We start from the raw sequence: 16,277 nt of genomic DNA on the forward strand, positions 1-16,277 counted from the left end.
AATAAAAAATAAAAGGTCTATCCTAAGCCTTCTCATCAGAAATTTTACAATCAATATTGATGATCAAAGTAGTATAGCATATTTCAGGAGAAGGAAATGCACTGCATTCATCTGAGAAACTTTCAGAAAGCATGTCACGGGTAAATACCATGCCAAAGCAGGTACCCTAAGCAGAAGAAAAGCACAACCTCAGCATTTGTGCTATCTTCAGTCTGGTTCACTGAAGCAAAAGAGGTCTATCCTATTATACAAAACCTGGTAATAGTTTTCTCTGTGCTCTCCTTCCCCACACTGATGTGAGAAAGCACGAAAATGAAAGGGGAACGACAGAGAGGTATTCACATCTTTCAAACTGATGTCACAATTTTTTCTACTACTTGACTAGAAGGGACAGGTTATTAACCCACTCACTCTCAGTTTCAGTTGCCCCTAATACAAGCACAAAAATATGTGGATGTCTGATTAGCTAACCTAATTTGACCTCATAATGTGTAACACTCACTTAAGAATGGCAATGTTGTCTCACTGTTCTGTAATACAGGCCTTGGCATATAGGACACACTATAATCCCTACTAGCCTTATAAACCAAGCCCTCTTGAGGCAGCAAGCTTCAGCTCCTCCACCCCACTGATTTTCAGCCTCTTCAATAAGCTCCTCCTCCTCCCTCTGCCTGAGTTTATACTAACAAGTTGAAATCAGTGATTTATACGAAGTGACAAAACCCCTCAGAAAGGCTGCAGCCTTTCAGAAAACAGACCAAAAAAGGCAAAGTCAAGCACAGAAACTTATCAGGAAGAAATTAACGTGGGGACAATGGCTTAATTGCCACTCTAATTTCTTTGGATTCAAGCCAGCGTTAAATTTTGGTATAGTCTGCAATACTAAAAGGAAAAAAAAATCTTTTCATACCTTTTCCTCTTTTGCTAGTTCCTGTTTCCCTTTGGTATCTACAGACTTTACTCCAGGTCCTCTTGATGACGATCTGCATGGCAGAGTTTCCAATCCACTAGAACTCATACCTGGGGCAAGCTCAAACATCCACTGAGCTCTGAACATTTGGAGCTCTGCCTAAAAAGATCCAATTAATTCTGACTTAGTGTCACATTCAGAGAGTACATTTTCTGAGTACAGATTATAAAAAACAGAGTTTCAAAAAGTTTCAAATTATGCTTTATACTTCCAAGTCTTAGATGACTTCAGTGAGTTTAGACCCAGACAATCAGCAATTGTTTTACAGTAAATTAAAAAAAAAAAAAAAAAAGGAAATCATGCATAAGTATTTGTCCAATGTCACTGCATAAGGTAAATGCTTTTATCTGGGCTGTTAACTACAGAAGAAAAACTGTAATGTTCCAAGAAAAGTTTTTTTGTACTATGATATCACTAAGGCTCTCTATAAAATCATTCTTTCTGGAAATGGCTTTTGTACTTCTTGTTTCATGGGAGATATCTTAAGTAAGAAGTCACTTAGCTGTTGAAATTAAAATTCAGAAAAGCTACCTTTTTGTATATAAGCATACTAAGCCTTCTCATAATCAAGGTGGTCATTTATACCATATACACATTACGCCTTACACACCTTTGTCTTTTAAAAAGAAAGTACTATATTCTGTGAAATAAGACAATTGATAATTTTGCCAGGCATTTTTTGAGTATCTCTGAAGTTACATTTTAAATGTCTCTTGCAATCAAGACTTCTGGAAAGGAACTACATAGAAAACTAGTATCATAAGAAAACATGCTTTTGTATCAGACTGCTTTTATCAACTGTCACTTTCTTCTGGAGCAGAAAATTTAAACTTGAGTTTGATCCATACAAAAACTGCTGTCTGACTTCTACAGTTCTTCAAAGAAATTCCAAATCTGCCACAGACTTTCTTTTTATCTGTACACATAACAGAACATTGAATTTTGACTCCTGGAACACGATCCAAAATTTATGTTTCACTTTTGGAGGAGCAAACAAAAGAAGCATTTGTCAATTCAACAAACATATGGTAACTAAATGAGCATAAGTAGTACGGGGTAAATCACAAGAGGGCTGTGTTTGTAATAAAACACTAGCATATGAGATGTACCTGAAGATTTGCTTCACCAGGTCTTTCATTGTCATCAGTTCTTACCAGATCAGAGTGACAATCTTCTTCAGCTTCTGCCTAGAGGACAGCAGTCAGACATGATTAGAGAATCCTCGGATGTCCCTACGCACTTTCACAAGGTCTCATAGACCCTCGTATAATAATTTAAGCATGCTCTCCCTTCCCCCAGGCTATACTCCACTGATCAATCCTCACTAATGATAAAAATATTAAAATAACTGCTATTACTTACATTATTTTATTAATTCAGTGAAGTTGTTTTCTGCATTTCAGTCATGCCATTCCAATACTGACTAGTTATGCATCACTTACATGCTTACATGCATCAGTACACTGACACAGTATCTAAATAAAAACCCTCAGTGCCTAAGTCAAAGCACAGAACCAATACTTCAGTATTAAAACATAGTCTGCTCCATATTAGATGTTAATAAAGAATTACTTTCTTCTCACTGGACAGATAATCTGTAGTTCTGATTCATTTAATATTTAAGAAAGCACAAAAAGACTAGGACTTCAAATAATAGCTACTTTACGAAAATTATGGGCAAACATGGGCAAACTAAAAAAACTACACATGAAACTATAATGAAGAAATCTTAAGAGTAACAAAAAAAAAGCTAGCATAAGAGCTTGACAACTAGTTTTATTTACAATACTGCAGTGAGATTGGTTCAACAGCAAGACCTTAAACTAAATTTAGCAAGGGCCTACATGGAAATTAAGACAGCTGGTTTAAGAATAGAACCTTTAAAAGCAGTAAGAACAAAAAAAAAGTCAAGAAAAATTCTCCTTGATTCAAAAGGAGATTTCCCACTGTAAAGTATGCAAAAGTTGTATGAAATATATATGAAAATAGAGGAAAATTAATTTTAAGTATCAATGACAAGTGACAATGAGAACAGTGGCAAGAAGCCAGAAAAAAACAAACCCTCAACAAATAAGAAACTTGTTTAGAAGTTCTTTCTGTAGCTTAAGCATTCTACCATTCCATGTTAAATTCTCATTTACAGTTCTGCAAAAACATAATGCAAAGTGAGATAAGAAGGCAAACCTGTCATTAAGATTACCTTGAGAACTTACAGAACTTGTTTCCCACTCTTTCCTATTGTAGACAGCACTCAATGAATTCAAGTCACGCTGTGCACGCTTACCAGGGAGAGCCTTCCGAGTTCTCCTAATAAAGCTCTAGTCTTCCGCACAATGGAAGCGCAGAAATCAGAGCATTCTTGCACTTGTATTCAGAAAATTTATATCATTTTATAACATCTGGAAGTTCACGATCAAACTACAGAATGCTGGCAAGCCTGATGCGAAGGTAATACCTAAGCTGTCTGTCTTGGTGACAAACATCTCCATGGAGTTCAGCTGCAGGCCTTGTTCTGACTCCTCAAGCTACCACAACCTTATTGGACTGGCTTGTCATTTGTAAATGCCTTTTTATTGATGTCCGAGTATATTATCTTTCACAATTCATAATGAAGGCAGTGCACATTGGTTACAGTAAACAGATACTGACTCAGTTTTTAAGGCTGCACATTGAAAATTTGTCAGTGGAGGAACCAGGTAAGTTGAAACATTCCAAAATGCTAGAAGAATTACGTCTGAACTAGAAGTTAAAAACTTAGAAATTTCTTTTCATGAAAAGCCTCACAGTTTTTGATTCCAGAATTTGATGACAGGCAATTAATGCTATAAGAGTTACAGCAGTCCTCTCACCACAGTATTTTTGCACCCAGGGATTAAATCTATGCTGGACAAACAGAGATAGCCGAGGAACAAGCTAGCTCTGAAACAAGTGCACTGCTACAACACCCTGTTCATACAAATAAGGCCTTTCTCTCTGCCTGAGCAGAGTGCAGAGACAGTTTCTGGTCTGCAGCTGGTTCATGTCCAGTCAGCTCTCAGTCCGGGCAGAGAAAGCCTAGTTTTATCTGCAAAATGCAGAGACTAGCCAAGTCATTTCTAGACAAATCAATACACTATCTTCCTGGACATAAGTGTACACTCATTAAAACCCTTAGTCCATTAAGCTGGGAATAAACTATTTCAGAGCAAAGAAGTGGTAAAATTTAAAATTATTTAGAAGCTTTATGAAGCTGCCTGAATTCTTCTGTTTAAAACCTTACTCTTTCAGTAACCTTTTCCAGAGTCTTGATTTCTTCCCTTTGTCTCTGTGTCAACTGCCCTACTTCTCCTTCATTCCTGAGTCACAAATGGTCATGGGTCTGGACCAACTGCTTCCAAAATGTAACTCAACATTGTTTAAAACTTAATTGTCCCCCGAATCCTAGAGAAAATTACACCACTTTATGAAGACCTAATCCCAAATCCCCAAAAAATCCCTTTGTGATCCCAAAAAATCACAAAGTTGATTTTAACCGAAGTTTTGATTTTCATCATTGCCTCTTCTATACTGACTGAATGTGTGATCTCAAGTCATTCATATCAGATGCTTTTCTTCTGGCACCAGCAGGAACATAAGTAACTATCTATCCCTCTAGATTTACCAGTAAAGTAGTTCTTTCACATTGCTACTGCACAGCTAACTGGACTGGAAAACCGATCTTTATTTAAACAATCTGTTTGCTATTTATCTGATCTATAGAAACTTTATGTTTTTGCTTGGACAGTGAGTAGGCACTGGGGTAGTACTGACGTACCACCCATCACCACTAGCAGAAAGCTCAAGAGACTACATCCAAAGTGGATTGTAATTTATACAAATTAATTTCTTCCCCACATTCAGACAAAATTTAAATCATACAGTTTCTAAAGGTTACAGAATATTGTATTGTAATCATTACAACCTGTTCATCTTTATGATTTTGGCCTTCCTGCAAGTCAGCTATTATACCAGTCAGATATCAGTAATTTAATTCTGCTTGAAATTACAAGCAAGACATTTATAGTCTTTACTGATCAATGCAAACAATTGTTTTGTGAAAAAAGAGGCAGCAAATCAAGCGACAATATGGCAAAATGCAAACAGCAAATATCTGACTTGGACTCTGACCTCTAAAAACAGGTCAGCTGGGCCATTTCGATTCTTATTTATTTGCAAAGCTTTAGAGACCGTTTGCCAAATGCAAGGCTAGTTTATTTTCACAGGTCATTTTTAACTCTTTAGCAATCAGTAAGCATGCTAAAGACACACTAAAGAGCTTGCCACTTGAGTTTAATTTCAGATCTTTGTTTCAACAGAACAAAGCTAAGATTAGAAACGGCTTAAAGGTGACTGTCACTAGCTGAACAGAGCTAAATGCGAGCTGTAGAGAACTCAAGGATAAGCAAGGACAGTATTGCTGAACAGTGACGGATGGCTAGTGTTCTTCTCGGTTTTGTAATAAAAGAGAAAACAACTCCACTTTCTGTCAGCGTGGTGGAAGCAATTCTCTGTTCAACAGAAGTTTTAATCACTGTGGTAAGGAGTTTTAAGAGCTCCTGAACGATATAAGAGGCTTAACTTTGAACGTTCCAGTTCTCGTCATGGATACTTAAATTTCTTTTGGAAATACAGGCAGCAAAGAGGTACTGAACCAAACAATATTCCTGATTGTTATTTAGCGCTTCTGACTTAACCTGAGTGCCTGGACCACAGAGCCCTTTAAATTATCAAGTAACATGATGACATCCACTTTTTGAGGGGAGGAAAGAGAAAGGCTGGAAACAGGCACCTGTAAAGACACAACGATTTGTATTTCCGAGGATGGCTAAATGGGTCCCGAATGCAAAAATCAAAATTCATCAGCCAAAAAATCTTTCGGGGGTGGGGGGGGGTCTCCTTGCAGCGTAGCATGTCGGGCGGCACTGACAGGATCGCAGCACCTGACACGCAGTGCCTGACTCTCGGTGCACCTCCTCCCGCCCCGGGCACACCCCCCTGCCCCTGCCCCCGCCCCCACCCGCACCTCGGCCCGGGCCGCCGCCGCCGCCCCGCCGGCAGCGGGCGGCCGGGCCGGGCCGGGCCGGACCAGACGGCGCTCACCATGCTGCCAGCGCTCGGGCGGCTCCGTGCCGTCCCGGGGGCCTCTGCCCCCCGCTCAGTCCGCGCGTCCTCCCCGCGGGGGGAATTAGCAGAGTTCTCGGTCGGAGAAGCGGAGCACGCAGCGGGAGAAACTGCGAGCCCGGCGTACGGCAGCCATCTTCCCGGCGAGTGAGGGGCAGGCGGACCGGGAGCAGCGGAGACACGCGACCAGACAAACCCGGCAAGGTCAGAGCGCCGCCTGACGCATGGGCCGCTCAGAGGCGCAGAGCGCCGGCCGTACGGACTACTCCTCCCAGCACACACCACGCCCGCGCAGGAAAGCTGCCGCAGGAAGCCGCCTGGCGCGCTGGCTGCTGGGAAATGTAGTCTTCATGCGGCACCGCTCCCCGGGCGGATGTGGTGCGCTCGGCGCAGCACCGCCCTCCCAAGCTAATCAAATCCGGCGGAGGAGCGGGGTCTGCTGGGAAGTGTAGTCCCTCGGGGGGGCGGAGAGCCGTCCCTCCGCGCCCATTCGTGCGCCTGGGGCACGTGGTAAAGCGCTTTAAAGGGCGCGGGGCCGGGAGTGCGAGGGACGGTGGTGGCTGTGTTGGGGGGGAGCGTGGTGTCGCCGCCGCCGCCGCCGCCGCCATTTCCTTGCCATCTGCCGACCGCGCCTGGCCAGCGGGTTGCCGGCGGGTGTGGTGCAGCTGTGGTGTGTGCGGGCGCTGTGAAACCTCTCTGCTTGTTCCGCATAAATGCTCAGAGACCCTTTATATATATATATATAAATGTGTAAGTACCCCCTCGACTCTACGTTAGCTGGAGCTGAGGTTTGGTGTTAGTGTAGGAATCTCCCGTGTAGTTACGGTCAGGGTGGGGCTGCTCCTACCGACGTGTGAAATGCTGGCTGCACAAAGGAGTGCCCAGCTGGCTGTGCCTGCAACAGCATTGCAAAAGTCACATGAATCTCGTGGTCCTGTGTCCTGGCCATCCAGTTCAGCAGTGACTGGAATGATTTATCACATGCTGTCTGCATCCCTTATAAGGTTTTATAAATGGGATCAAAAATGCTTTTTCCTTAACTTGAATTACTTTTTTTTTTCCAAGAGGAAAAAAATAGAATATGTATACGCAACCCTTCTGTTAACCCCCTTATCCGTGGCTAAATTCCTAAATACTTCTAGGAGTGGGAGGAAGGGGCTGGGTGGGGTTGAGCTGGGCTGTGAGCTCAGCTGGAACGCTGGAGGCAAGGGAAGGGGTGACTGGGGTGACAGGAGGGCTAGGAAGTGCCAGGGTCTGGGCAGGCTCGTGCAGCTTGGGCCCTGCAGCAGCATGGAGGTGAAGGGTGGAGATGGCAGTAGCGTAGCAGAGGTTTTGAGATGTGGTCACTGCAAGCACTTCTACAGCTGGATGTGTTTATTGGCCCTTCTCGTTTGGGGTCAGTCAAAGGTGTTAGGCCTTTCTGCTGCCTGGGTGTTCTTTTGGAACACACTTTCAGAAGAAAACACTCTTCTTTTGGAAATGAAGTGATGCATTTAACAACAGAAAAACAACGTGCTCTATCTGTCATCAGGCTGGGTGTAAATACATGCATATGTATGTAAGATGTTACAGGGATGACTTATAGCCGAATTCTCTTCTGGGTTAATACGCATTGCTCCAGCTGCTTTCACTGAGAGTTAGGCCTGTCTGTCTGTAGGAAGGAATTTAAATTTTAATTTTATGGGTTCTCCTTTTTATTTAACAAATGTAAATGTTCCAAAGACCAGCGTGTATTTATATCTGGGGGATCCAGACATCCCAAACCTTTCTGGAGCTCCATCAAGCCTCTTTGAATCAGAAAATCACAGAATGGTTGAGGTTGGAAGGGACCTCTGCTCTGTCTTTTTAAATAAGCGTGTGTTTTCCCTGACGTAAAAGGTCGCCCAAGAGGAGGAGCTGTGACATGCTCCTGAATTACAAGACCAGCTCACTCTGCCTTGTAAAGCACTGGGAAATACTTTTTGTTTTACCATTAAAACCTAGATGAAAAGGAAGTGTGAAAAAGAAGCTAAGACTTGCAGAATTGTTGTTACAGTGGGATGTGATGATTAATCACTTGGGGCTGATTTTTTTCTTCATTTCTCTCTCTCTCTCTCTCTCTCTCTCTCTTTTTTTTTTTTTTTTTTTTCCCTGCCTCTCCCACCCCTTTCCATCCCCCATTACTTAATTTGCCGTTGTTAGAGCCAGGGAGAGCTCTGGTGCTCGGGAGGTGAAGGATCAGGCCTTCCTTACAGCCTTAGAGAGCTTAACGCCTGTCAGCAGAGCTATGCAGCTGAAGCTCCTGGAGGATGGAGGCCTGAGCGGTAACGATAAAAATCTGTATATTTTTGCCTCTTGTTAACAGTTTACAGTAATGTTTCTGTATTCCTCTACTGTTTTGGTTGTTTAAACTCGGAGATGGGAGAGAGGCCAGTTATCCGGGGAGTTTTTATTATTAATTAATTACGGTGAAATCCCGTGGAGCCTTAATCCCCGCCGCGGGGGGGGGAGGGAGGCCGGAGCGGGGCCGCTTCGCCGCGAAGAGGGGCACGACGCGGGGCAGGAAGAGGGGAGGAGGGTTACGCCGTGCTGCTTCCCGGCCTCTTGTTTTTCCCTCCGCGATTTCCGACCCTTTTTTATTTATTTATTTATTAATTTACTTTCGGAGGAGGGGGAAACGTTAGGCCCCGCGCCTTAGCGGAAGGGCCGCGGCACCGCTTCCCGCCCCCCGCCGCCTCGCCCGACCTCCTCCCGCCCGCGAGGAGATGGCGGCGGGCGGGCGGCGAGGCCCGCGGCGCCGCCGGCGCTGCCGTTGCGCGGGCGCGGCGCCGCCGGCGCCCAGCCGTTAGAAGCGCCTCGCGCGCTTCCTACGCACCGTTTTTGTTAAAGGAGGAGAAAAAAACATCTAGCGTAAGTACAGCTCGGTGCTGTAAATGTCCGTCGTGTGCATGATTGCCAGGGCTGGATGAATTTAGACAGAAGAGGAGGGTGTGTTTTCTTTTTTTTTTTCCTTTTTTATTTTTTAATTAAACCATACCGGCGGGATTACTCGCGTGTGTAAGCGCCGAGGCCGCGAGTCAGTCGCGGTGCTTTCCCTTCAACGGCCAGCCTGTCGTGCCCGGGTGGTTTTTGTGTTGCTGAAAGGCACGGGGAAGTATCCCGGGGCGGTGAGTCACGTCTGGGCAGTTTCACAGCGCTCTGGATCCTTACTGCGGAGCGGTCCTCGCAGCTGGTCACGCGTACGCTGTTCCACCTCTTAGGTGGAACCTCAGAATCCTTTACTGACAAACATAAACGATAACCAGACAGAAGTCACTTTAAAACTCTTTAAACTGCGCCTTTCTTTAGGCATGCTAATAACAACATCAACAGCTTACTGCCGGAACACTGCACAAACGTTAAAAGCTGCTGTGTGGGTGTTTACTGTTTGCGTTTCTCAGGTTTGTCAGTGAAAGGATCGGTTTCAGTTCTCGGCCTTGCAGCCCACCAGAGAGGCTACCCGTGTGCATGTAAAAGTTAAAACAGTAATTTTGAATGGCACTTACATTCAGAAGGTCTCCTTAACATAACAAAGAATGGCTTGCTTTTAAAGGGACTTTGCTGGTTGACTTGTGTGGAATAAATTGTTTACAGGTAAGACAGGAGGGTTTGGGGAATAGTTTTACAATATTGTGAAAGTAAGGCTTTTTATTCTGTTTAGTGTTAATGCACTCTTTTCTTCCAATCCAAGACAATTTTTCAGTTAGTATTTACAGCCTGGAAGCCAAAAAGTGAATCTTAACAATATGAAGCTGACCGTGAAGATGTGAAACTGCCTGTCATAGACCTATACACTCTTTTATTTGGCTTCAGGGGGACTCTGCTGATGTGAAACAGTCTGCAGGATTGGTTTATTTTGTTAGTTCAGGGTGAGATAACTGAAGATGATTAAGACAGAATGCAAGTGTTGCAAAGGCAACTAAATTTTAAGAACAGTTCCACTGCTAAGCACAGCTTTATGGTACGGATTTAGTTAACCGAAAAAATGTTACTTAGCTTTTGTCCTGTGGATTTTGGTACAAGTGGGTTTGTACTTCTGTAGGAGTCCTGTTAACTTCTGTGCATCCTAGATTTTATTTTAACATATATTCCTCATTAAATCTTTTGTCATTATTTTAGATTATTTTTTTCCTCTGTATTTTTCCTGCCTGCCTTTTATCCCCTAGCAGTATTTGAATTTGTTTCAGTCACATTTGACAACTGAACTGGGATCTCAAAGATAATTTGCAAATTTTGTGAAAATTAGTGGTTAGGGAAAGGAGGGGGACTGCAATTAATATCCCTACTGAGGGATAGGCAGTTATATGTTCATACTTTTATCTGTTCTGGAGACATCAGCCAAATGATCTATCCATGATAGCTGTTGTGGCTATTACTAACAATGTCGTGTGCTAAAAGTACTATGCATATTTTTGTTTGCTGTGATTATCTAACATAAGGCAAAGATGCTATTTGTTTTCGGAGTCACAGTCCCTTGGGAAGGGTTATGTGAATAGTAAGCTAGCAGCAGCATAATGCTCTGTGAGTTGTGAGCCATCGTATCTGCTGGGATTACAGTCTCAGAACACTTATCATTAGGAGAGTATTTTCTGAAAAGCGTGTAAGCCCCATCTGTTTCAATTCAAAGTTACTGTATAAAATAATCTATTTGGATATTTATTAATATTACATTTTGATTAGTGTTTTATCATTATTTGAAATTTGCAGTAAGGATCTGATTTAAGGTCTGGAAGCCCAGGCTTCTGAGTTACTATCCACTCATTGTGCAAAGGCTGACAAGAACTCAGTAAGCATTTTAACTTGGATATGATCTTTGCCTAAACATAGCTTTATGCTGTGCCAGTGCGCAACTGGAAGACTAGCCAAAAAGAAACAAGTAATGAAAAGCCTTATAAAGTGCCATTCATATGGATAGGCTTGGTGTTCCTTGGCAAGTGATGCAGAAGGTGGGGTTAGGACTCTGAGCTACTCAGCTATTGTTCTTTGTGGGATGTGGAGAGAAATTGATAGTGCTAGAGGATGTTTCCCAGTGTTTAAATGTGAGAGACTTGTTGTTTCTTTTTCGTACATGATGTATAAAATTGCCAGATGGTGTTTTGACATCATACTTCTGATTTTTGTTTGTTTTTTTCTGTTCCCATATCAGTATTGGTGGGACTAATAGACTTAGAAAACTGAAAGATGAATCTTGGTAGTATCTCTCACTCCTAGTACCTTCAGTTAATGGTATAGTACGTTTCATAGTGATGTTTCCATCAGCAGAATTGTGGCTCTGTGTTGATGTCTCAATTATAAAGTTCAAGTAACGTCCTATTACTTTCAAAATTGTAATTTTGCCAAATAAGGCAAGATAAAGGCAGGGGTTTAAGGCTGCTGTAGAAGAATGTTGAAGTGTAGCTGAAGCACGGATTACAAAAGGCTAGTGACCTTTTAGTCACTAGCCGTGAGTATTGTGCTCCTTGCAGTATTGGAAAAGAAAGAAAGCAAGAACCAAACCTAGACTACAGGGGAATTCAGCTTTATTCAAAATGTGTGATTAGCTTACATAGCATAGATCACGTTTGTTCCTTGTAACAGAACTGATGTAAAGCATAGGAAATACTAGCAACAAAGCAAGAAAGTTCTTATTATGTCTAGCATTCTGTTGTTTGTGCAATCAGGACAAAGGGTCTGATAGATAATGTGATATATCTATTATTTGTAAAGAGAGCTTCAGGACTACTCTCCTGCAATAAATTTTACCTTATCTGACACGAATGTAATATTCTTATATATACTATAAAGATTTTGCTTAAGGGAAGACATATAACTATGTCTCTGGACAGGCTCTCTAGAGTCAGGAAAATTGGTTTATTTTACCTTGATTTACTTTGATTACAGTGTGATCTGTGAGGTGGTGACTTACAAATTTGATAATTTGGCTAGAGTAAATGCTGTTATCTTACTACCATGCTTCATTTTTCTGATAACAGACTTATTTTTTCTAACCTTTGAGATTTCATCTTCTGCTTCCGGTAACAGTTAAGAGTTGCCTATATGCTTCCTATAAAGTGCCTCTGGTGTAAGAGGGAATGTGGGGAACATGCCCAGTTACATCCAAACACAAGCTGTCCCTTTCTGATAGGAAGTCAAGACAAGTGTTTGTGTGTAGCTTAAAAGAACTGTCTCTTGGAGGAGAATGGAGACTGCAAACAAGCAATCTCAAAAGGATACAGAAATCAAATGGATTATGTTCTGTGCTTTCAGACCAAAGGCTAAATCTTGAAAACATGATTCCCGCAACTATTCACAATGTCCTGAGTGCTCTGTATTTATGCTGCCACAGAAAGAACTGGTTACACTTGGAGGAGAAACACAAGAAACACTAAGGACTGAAATGCGCTTGCAGCTAAAGTTTCCTCGTCATGAATAGGTACACAACTATCAGACAGCTTGGTGATGGGACCTACGGCTCTGTCCTTCTAGGGAGAAGCATTGAATCCGGGGAGCTAATAGCCATTAAAAAGTAAGTATCTTCATTTACTGAACAGGATATAGTCCAGACTTTTCCATTCTGCCGTCTGCATTTCTTGGTTATGCTGCTTGGCATACTTCAGATTCTATGCAGCATACACATTTGGGGTTGAGCTTTATGTGCTACCACAGTAGGAGTTTCTTCCATCCTCCAAAGTCATACAGGGAATAAAGAGGGTAAGATACATAGACTTAGCATAATAGCATTCAGATAATAATGCTGTCAAACGTGCGTTATCTATATTACGTACTGTATTTTGCAGTGATGTTTTGGAATTTACAGCCCCTTCCTTGCTACTTAAATGGAACATAGATTTCATGGTCTAATGTCCTGTCAGATAACAGTACTGCAGCAATAATTAACACACTGGATCTCATTGTCCATTATCTATGTCTTCATATTCTAACACATACGCTCTCTTAAGGTCAAATTTTTCTTTAATTTCCTTGAGAAATCCATTTAATTTTCTCATTCCTTCTCTGCTGCTTCAGCAATGACCTCAGTTTATAAATGGCAAATTTGTCCTTATGATAAGAAACACACACAAAGTATTGCAGGCACTTTCCTGAAATACCGGCTATGACCCAGGGGCATGCTTGTTGAAAGAATGTTCAGTACAATGTTGTTTTGTATGAGCAGTCAATAGCTGGCTTCAGCGACTTTATAAATTCTCTATGCTGAGGATATTTTTCTTGTTCCAAACCTTACCAGAGGCACTTGATTTTTGTTTTGCATTATGGTAGAAACTCAAACTTTCAGAACAAACCAGTGCAGTGGAAGAAGATGCTTGTTTAGTTTACATTTCAATGCCAGTTCATTGTTAAGAACAAATGTGGCATGGTGGCTGGAAGCACAAGACAATAATTGCAGAGAACTCAACTCAAAAACATGCAAAACGCTACATGAAATAAGAAACAGTGTCAGTCTTAAGCTACTCAGAGCAAATTTCAAATTGGAAAATTCATTCAATAAAAAGTAATACTGATTTCTTACTAAAATTAGACAAAGAATCAAATCTTCAGGAGTTGTGCAGCTCCAACTGAAATCCGGACTCTGAGCAGTCAGGTATTTTTGTAAGTTTAACCAAGGCTCTTTTGCTGTGTGTGTAGATACAGGACAGTTTTGTCTGTCCTAAAGCATAGAACCATATATGAAAACTGAGGCATGTGAGTTGTCAAAATACATTGAGTTTGAACAAATATGACCGCACTTTATGCACAAATAATGTGTTCACAGTTACATTCTGAAGTGGGGGGGAGCAGGACGGACAAAATACAGAGATACCTTGTCCATGAAACTGTTTGTTCCTGTTAGAGCAGTGTTTCTTAATACCTTGAAAGGAGGGGCAGAATTTGAAACGCAGTTGGCATATATAACTAGCAAGGCAGAGAGAGAAATGTAGGGAGCACTGAAAACTGAAGAAATGCAACTGTCCAGGAGAAAGCTATGGAACTTACAAAGAATTCAAGATACAGGGGAGAGGAGCAGGAGGAATATGATGAAATTGAGACCAAGTTAAGTGATTTAATTTGACTTCAGTCTTCTGTAGATTTGTTTCAAAACTTAATTTGATTTGCTCATAACTGTTTTCACACTTTTTATAATTCCAGCCCACCAGTCCATGTACTGGAATGAAAAATAGCATGTCCTGACTGGTTAAAAGTTCTGATGTTTTTGCAAAATGTGCAAAATACACAATCTTGTATAATAATAATGCCTCTTAATTCTACTCAAGTGTACCTTGTCTAGAGATATAAAGGTTTTGTGACAAGGGAAGTACTATGACTCCTTATATTTAGATGGTGAAACTGGATCACCGAGCTGTAAGGAGATTTGTGCATCTCAGACCGTAGCTGGTGTTAACCATATGTTACTGTTTTTCTCTCTATTGTTATAGAATGAAGAGAAAGTTTTACTCCTGGGAGGAATGCATGAACCTTCGAGAGGTTAAGGTACTTGGTTTCATTCAATGGTTGACTTAAAAATTAATTTAGAAAAGCCCTCTCTGCGTTTCTACCCCTTGTATCAAGAAGTACACCAAGAATGAGCTGCGGAATATGTCACTAATAGTTCTTTTTCCTGGTTTTGCACTTCAGTATTTGAACTAGATGCTATTCTCTAGTTGTATTAAAAACAAAACAAAAGAACACGAAACTTGATTGTAGAGAGCTGCTTCATTCTTGCAGTAGAGGATCATAAAGTATCTCCTGGCAGACTACAAAATATAATATTTTTCCTATCACAAAGCCTAGTGTCGCTTTAGTGCGTGCTTGTCAGGGCATGAGAGCACATATCCTTTGCTCAGCAATAACCCCTGCATATGCAGTTGTTTTTGTTTCTGGATAATGGGTTTGGGGAGACATTTAGCTTGAAGTTCTGCCACCGTGAAAGCTTTAGGTATGTGCTTTAAGGATCTCTCATGATTTCAAATCCTTGCTATTGCTGTTGTAAACAAATGCAGAAAGCAGAGGCCACTTTTCTTCCAGCACCGTGTATTTTTACTCTACTGCTACAGCAAGAATGAATGAAGAGCATGCTGAAAGTCTGTAAAGAGGGGGGAATGAAGACCTGGGGGAGGATTTCCAGGGGTCCTGGGTCCAACCTGACTATCACCAGTGCGAGTACAAGAAGAATGTGAAGTCTGCCAGTGGGAAGTTACATACAGAGAAAATGCAATTGTTCTCATTCCTACTATGGTGCCAGATAGTTGGCCTTTGAAAGACTGTCAGTGCATTTTACATGTATACTATATATATAACTGATAGTATTTGAAAATCTGTTCTTGTTCTCAGAGCTGTCTTATTATTTCAAAAATTAAATAATTGTTGGAGATAAGTCATCTGCATCAGTGAAATATTTTTGTTTCTTATAGTAAGACTCTTGTAAAATCCCTTTTGTATTCTCTACTTGTAGTCTTTGAAGAAATTAAACCATGCCAATGTAGTAAAGCTGAAAGAAGTAATCAGGGAAAATGATCATCTCTATTTTGTGTTTGAATATATGAAGGAAAACCTTTATCAGTTAATGAAAGAAAGGTATGTAAGAGCATCACCCTTTCCTTTAATAAATCAATACTTGTGTAATGTGCTCATGCTCTTTATTTTTAGTATACCTGTTATTTCTCAAAGGACTTTGAGTCACCAGTTTAGGCTAAGACTGCTATAGCTTAAAGCTGTGAGCTACAGTAAGAGGTGTGGCCATCTCCTTTGAGTTAATCTTCCCCACTTGTATGCTAAAACCGTGCTGGAAAAGTTTCTAATATCTCTTCCCAGATTAGTCTGACAGGTTGGCAGGGTATTCTTTTGAGAGTTAGGTGTTGGGGGCTTTAACATCTCTCAGGCTGTGGTGGCATTGAACTAGGACTTTTTTATTTCTAAGTAAGTGCTCAAACCACCAGCACTTTTTCTACTAGAGGCAGGTATCACTACCTATTCCTGTATCATTGCCTTTTTTTAAAAAAAGAAAAAAGTTGAAATACTATTTGTGAGGAGCCTAATTCTGGGTTGTTTCTAAGTTTTCTTTTTTTTTTTTTTTTCTTTTGTCTTACAATTTGAACTGTTAACATTCTCAATAAAATCTAGGTCTGCTTTGAAGACCTGCTTTCTAACTGCTTTGAAGTGTTCTCTGAAGAAGGCT

General features: G+C 41.3%; 2 protein-coding genes across 7 annotated transcripts in view; one reads left to right on the forward strand and one right to left on the reverse strand.

Annotated features, from left to right (window-relative positions):
• The window catches only part of FBXO9 (F-box protein 9), a 19,055-nt gene extending 12,718 nt beyond the window's left edge, over positions 1–6,337 (reverse strand). Inside the window, exons 1-3 of the mRNA XM_062572937.1 lie at positions 6,089–6,337; positions 2,080–2,157; positions 911–1,069 (exon numbers count right to left, since the gene is read on the reverse strand). Coding sequence (XP_062428921.1) covers positions 911–1,069; positions 2,080–2,157; positions 6,089–6,091 — 240 coding nt within the window. The 5' untranslated portion in view covers positions 6,092–6,337. The remainder of the gene's footprint in view (positions 1–910; positions 1,070–2,079; positions 2,158–6,088) is intronic.
• The window catches only part of CILK1 (ciliogenesis associated kinase 1), a 24,641-nt gene continuing 14,542 nt past the window's right edge, over positions 6,179–16,277 (forward strand). The window contains exons 1-5 of one of the 6 annotated variants that reach the window (XM_062572931.1): positions 6,179–6,313; positions 8,291–8,412; positions 12,374–12,632; positions 14,539–14,593; positions 15,555–15,676. In XM_062572931.1, the coding sequence (XP_062428915.1) occupies positions 12,532–12,632; positions 14,539–14,593; positions 15,555–15,676 (278 nt within the window). In that variant the 5' untranslated portion in view covers positions 6,179–6,313; positions 8,291–8,412; positions 12,374–12,531. The other 5 variants (XM_062572935.1, XM_062572933.1, XM_062572936.1 and 2 more) reach the window with 5 other exon arrangements.

The sequence above is a fragment of the Rhea pennata genome, chromosome 3 (assembly GCF_028389875.1).
Source record: "Rhea pennata isolate bPtePen1 chromosome 3, bPtePen1.pri, whole genome shotgun sequence".
NCBI classification, from domain to species: domain Eukaryota; kingdom Metazoa; phylum Chordata; class Aves; order Rheiformes; family Rheidae; genus Rhea; species Rhea pennata.